The following is a 6,000-nucleotide window of genomic DNA, read 5'->3' as shown; positions in this document are numbered from 1 at the left end:
TTCTCATTCACATCCTTTACCTAAAACAATAAATATCAGCAACGCCAACATTAAATTCACACAATCAGTACGAAACCTAGGTGTTACTCTGGACAGTACTCTCACATTGCACTAACATGTCATGAACATATGCAAGGCTGCATATCTTGAGCTGAGACGCATCAGCTCAATTCGCAAATATCTTTCAGTTGATGCCACTAAAACACTTATGCATTCATTAGTACTTTCAAGACTGGACTATTGTAACTCAATTCTGTCTGGTTCATCTCAATATCTACTCCAGAAACTTCAAAAAGTTCAAAACACAGCTGCTCGGATCATACTTAAAGTACCACGATCAGAGCACACCTCCCCGCTGCTCTGTACCCTACACTGGCTATCCATTCGATCCAGAATCAAACACAAAATTTGTTCGCTGTGCTACATTTCACTGTCGGACTCTAGTCCAACATACCTATCTGACCTCACTCATGTGTACACACCAGCAAGATACTTACGCTCCTCTTCTGACAATCGTATACTCATTATTCCAAGTATGAAAACAAAGTCATATGGACAGCGTTCTTTTGCATGACACAGTGATCACATTCAAGAGGGCTCTCAAAACTCACTTATTTCGACAGCAAGAACAAACTTAAAGATCTAATAATGTTTCCTACCTGAAATATTCTCAGCATTTTTTTCATTTTTTTCAAAAATGTTTTTCTATTTTCATGTTTGTTTTGGTAATAATATTATTATGTTTCTTATCTTATAGGTGTTGTCTAAAGTTGTAAAGCGCTTAGAGCTTCTAAAGATTAGGTGCTATACAAAGTCCTCATTATTATTATTATTATTATTATTATTATAAAACAAAGTTCCTAATAGCACAAGATTCTACAGATCCATGTTGAAAATGAGGTAGTACTATGCGTCTTCAGTATCTATACTTAATTTTCCTTGATACTGCCAAACAGTCAGCCATACACGACGTGTCAGACTTCTAAAGGAAAGCCGCTATACCTTTTGATCTTCTTTAATTAGATCGCGAGGCGATCGATATAATAACCCCTGTACCCCTCGTTACAGTAGTTTAATTCCTTGTTCAATGTACTTTCCTGTAACAAAGTGAACTGTAGCAAAAATGATCCTCCCCCGGTCACTTTTCTCAGGATGGGGGAGTTTTTCTACGAATTAGCGTGTGTGGGGTGGGGTGGGGTGGGGTAATTATTCTCCTACAAAAAAATGGGTTCATTTTCCTACGAGGGTCGTTCTGCTACGCTACACCAGCGGATATCAATATGTTGGTATATAAAGCTATCTGTCTGCGAACTTAGGTCTCGCTGGATAGTTTCGTATTTATCTTAATCCTAGCATTTATAAATTCACACAGAAGTTAAATCTGTAATATGGTTTAGATTTACTTTCAGTTAGGCTTGGAAATGGGTTGGCTTGTTGGTGACTACCTGTCACAGACTAGCACTGGAGATCAAATGCGTAACTTGGGCTGCAAATGAACAGCCTACTTGGCTTACGTATTTTTGCATGTCTGCTACAGTGGTAAATATCTAAAAATCTAGATGGTTGAGGGGTGATGAAAAGTATGCTAATTTGTTATAGTACTAGTGAACTTTATTAATGCATAAGGCACATACTGATTCTTTTAGCTGCCTTGCCACAGGAAAATATTCAAAATAGCTATTTGCTGTCAAAATGAATGTAATAAGAGGGGGTTGGTGGCAGTATTGGTTCAATATAAAATCCACCAGTTGTATCAGGGATTAACCTGACTGCCGAAGTCAAAATCTCACATGCATGCTTTCTACAAAAATCATTACTTTTTTTTTTTTTAAGTATCTTCAGTGTAAAATTATTCCCATTTTTCTGCAATAGGTCATTGTCGGATGAAAATTCATCAGATAAACTGTCCATTGAGACCTTAAAGCGCTGCCGATACAATATCAATGTGTGGAAGTGTATCTGCAAGCAAAGTGCTGGGGCTGCTGATGTTCAGTTATTTTTAACTAAATGGGACACGAATCGTGTTCTGGTCGGGTCTCTAACCTATATTTATCCTCTCTCGCTCTCCCTCTCTCTCTCTCTCTCTCTCTCTCGTGCCTTGATGAGAGGAGGAAGATCGGGACGGTATACATTTAATGCAGCCCAGCCATGTCACCGTAGTAACTATGAGGCAATTAAACAAGATAGGGAAGTCGACCTGTCATTTGATATCAAGATACACTAAGACTTTAATAGCGGTGCTAGACATAGTAACCTGGAAACAGAAGAGTATAATGTTGAGGTGGAGACCATGGTAAATAGCACCTACATGGGTGAACATAAAATATATTACACCTCAGCCAGGTGAAAATTAGATGAACCATTTTCTTCAAACCTGCATTTGTTGTTCTTTCGGGCTTTACGCTATTTCAGCACCCGATAGCTATATAGGTCATTATAACTGGTGGAGGAAGATCGGGGACAACCCTGGGAAAAAACTACGAACACGCTGGAAGCTACAGGCAATCTTTCTCACATATCTACATTGACCGAGCCCGAGACTCGAATCCACGCCGAGAGGTGAGGTGGCAGTGATGGGTTAAGGTCGAATGCTTTAGACCACTCGGCCACCCAGGGCTCCTCTAGACCACTCTGCCACCCAGGTCTCCTCAAGGCTGCATCTTATTAAATAAAACTAGCCAGTTATAAGTAATTTGTCTACTCTAAATAATATAGAGGTAAAATTTTCATTTTCCCACATTTTATATATAACTTGTATTTACAGAAAGTATGTACGAAAGATTGAAACCACGTGTGAAGAAAAGAGATTAAATGGCTTTCTGTTTATGTGCATTGTTACGATAATTGCATTACTGGATCTACAACAGAGCGGAAGATGTTCGCTTCAAATTCCAGCCCAGTTGATGAATCTTTCCACAGCGAGTTGATATGACAAATCAGTGGGAATGCTATTAATTTCTTTCATTAGGCGGCAAATATGCTATATGAAATTTTGTTCTTAAAAAGAAACATTATTTTGCTGGACTATTTGTATTTTTTCGTTGATATAAAATAATCTATGTACTTACCTACCCACATACATGCTAACATAGTAATAGATCTATCTATCTATCTATGCAAGAATTTAAACAATATATTTTAAATAAACGGTTATGCAAACTGTCTAAAATGCATATTTAATCCTTAATTAATTTTTGTTTCATTTATTTACAAAACATTAAGAGCCCAATGGTATCTGCATCTATGCAGTACTTGTTTGCGGTACGTGTAAACAGTGATTGAATTGCAGGGTATCTACTCTGAACCGATGTGATATCGCAAATGCAATATGGCGTCACTAAGTTTCCCCGTATTCTTCTTCATGGCACAATGGGCATTTTCTGAAGGATACATCACATATATCGCAGCCAGACTCCCCTTGAAAGTGAGTATCTTTTCTAACTACAAGCTAATTTATCCATCAATAACAAACGAGCAAAAAATGTTGTATTTTTGAGATAATTAAATTTTGGCTTCGCAACTTCGGGCTAAAAATACCCAGCTTATTCATTGTCGCTACTCTGTTAAGTAATAGGTTAAGTGAACATTTAATTTTTAACAAACCACTCATTTTGTTCTTAAAGGAAAAGATTGACGTTACAAATATTCTACCGGTGTCTTTAATTGAAGTGGATTCAAGAGTTTCGTTACCATGATTTTAAATAAAGAATCAGTATGTAGTATTTTTCTGACATGATAATACTTAATACAGTGTTAGAATGGTATGTCATCTTCTTCAGGTCTTTTAATGGTTTCCTTTTATCAATGCAATTACAACGGAAGTGATCTTAGTGACTGTTGTCTTATTTCATGATTCCCTACAACTCAAGGCATAGTTTTGTACGGACAGTATTATCTTGCTGCATCATGTTTTAGAATGTAAGGTCTCTTTAGTCCCGACAGTGTTATCTTATTGCACGATTTGTCTTGAACTTAAGGTCTCTTTTGTACGGACAGTATTATTTTATTGCATGATTCTCTACAACGTAATGCCTATTTTGTACGGACATTATTATTTTATTGCATGATTCTCTACAACGTAATGCCTATTTTGTACGGACAGTATTATTTTATTGCATGATTCTCTACAACGTAATGCCTATTTTTTACGGACAGTGTTATTTTATTACATGATTTTCCAGAATGTAAAGTATCTTTGTGTACGGACAGTATTATTTTATTGTATGATTCTCTACATCGTAAGGCCTATTTTGTGCGGACAGTGTTGTTTTATTGCATGATTTTCTAGAATTTAAGTTCTGTTTTTGTACGAATAGTGTTATCTTATTGCATGATTCTCTATTACTTAAGGTCTCTTTAGTGCGGACAGTGTTATCTTATTGCCTGATTATCTACAAGTCAAGGCCTCCTTTTGTATGGACAGTATAATTATATTGCACGATTCGCTACAACTCATGGCCTCCTTTTTAGCCACAGTATTATCTTATTGCATGATTCTCTAAAGCTTAAGATCTCTTTTGTATGGACAATGTTTTTTTTTTTTTTTGTTGCTGTTCGACACGTGGCAAAAAGGTTACGAGTCTTGCGTTAATTATACAATTATAAGCTTTATCAAAGTGCAAGAGTTCAGAATTTGGGAAAAATGTCACTTGTATCCCCGTTAGGCTGAATGTTAATAATGGTGGGCACTTAGATGCTCCTGGCTCAATCAGAAAGAAATAAACAAAACCCAGCACGTGTATCCTTGAAAACAAAAAAATAATAAACATTGATAAAAAACAAACAAACAGATGAAGCGTTCAAGTAATCCGGATCTCTGACTGAATTAAACAAGAAGCATTGTCTGGTTCCCTTTCTTGCCCATAGATATGGGCATGTTAGCGAAAGAGAACACTATACTCGGTCTACCCTATAATCAACCCCTCCTCTCTAATGCATTGATAATGAAAAGGGGGAGACAGAGAAATGTACCTATCGTTCAATAGCAAGACAGACCAACACTTAATATCGGTGCTTGACGTGATATATAGTATTTGATATTACAAATTGTACAGTGTCCTAGCAAAAGGGCTATGAAACAGGTGCATAATGCTGCGGTAGAATCAGTTTAAACGTCACCTCCTTTGAGTAGTATAAAAAACACATCATCTCAGCAAAGGTGAAATTTTACATGTCCCACTTTTGTTTAAAGTATGGCAGTGTTTAAATACAAATTAATAAGGGAAACGAAATCAAGCTGCTCTAAATAATTTATAGAAAAAGATTGTCCTTTTTCCAGATTTTTGATGGATTATTTGTTTTAATAAGGAAAATTTCAATCCCAGAATATATCTCGAAATTTATTTCATTTACAGAAATAGATTTTGGGTTTTAAATTTGAGTAAATTGTAACCACTGATTGCATTATTGGATTTGTAATAGAGTGGAAGATGTTTCCTGGAAATTCCAGATCTATGAAAGAAACTTTCCGGCGGCGCGTTGCAGATGTGAAAGTAAATTGCGGGGAACAGTAATTGTTAAATGAGGCACACAAAATCCCGCATGCAAAGTTTTTAGAAGATAGAAATAATTTTGAAGAATATAATTTGTACGACCGTTTGATTTTTTCAGCCATATCTACTAATCTACCAACCTAGTTACCTATATACTTACCTACCCACCTATCTAATACCTGTATATGTATCTCTTTCATTCTCTGTCCAAGCAGTTGCAAAAAGTAATGATCGCAATTAAATATATATATATATATATATATATATATATATATATATATATATATATATATATATATATATATATATATATATATATATATATATATAACACGTGTTTAGGCTCTCATGAACAGTAACAAAGAAAGAGTGAAATCAACAAGCTTTGTAAAATTTAACAAATATTTTTTTTTTCCTGGAAGAACAAGGTAAACATGAGGAAAAGAACTTACCGTTTTAAGAATCAAATCCAAAAATAATCCAAGAATAATCCAAGAATTAAAAATTA

At 35.5% G+C, this 6,000-nt stretch overlaps 1 protein-coding gene across 1 annotated transcript in view; it reads left to right on the top strand.

Annotated features, from left to right (window-relative positions):
- Positions 1–3,322: 3,322 nt before the first annotated feature.
- The window catches only part of LOC149777746 (beta-hexosaminidase subunit beta-like), a 114,604-nt gene continuing 111,926 nt past the window's right edge, over positions 3,323–6,000 (top strand). Inside the window, exon 1 of the mRNA XM_089938794.1 lies at positions 3,323–3,424. Coding sequence (XP_089794920.1) covers positions 3,329–3,424 — 96 coding nt within the window. The 5' untranslated portion in view covers positions 3,323–3,328. The remainder of the gene's footprint in view (positions 3,425–6,000) is intronic.

Source organism: Sinohyriopsis cumingii, chromosome 17 (assembly GCF_028554795.1).
Source record: "Sinohyriopsis cumingii isolate HCF-2022 chromosome 17, ASM2855479v2, whole genome shotgun sequence".
Lineage (NCBI taxonomy): Eukaryota > Metazoa > Mollusca > Bivalvia > Unionida > Unionidae > Sinohyriopsis > Sinohyriopsis cumingii.
This window is presented reverse-complemented; position numbering and strand designations above follow the sequence as displayed.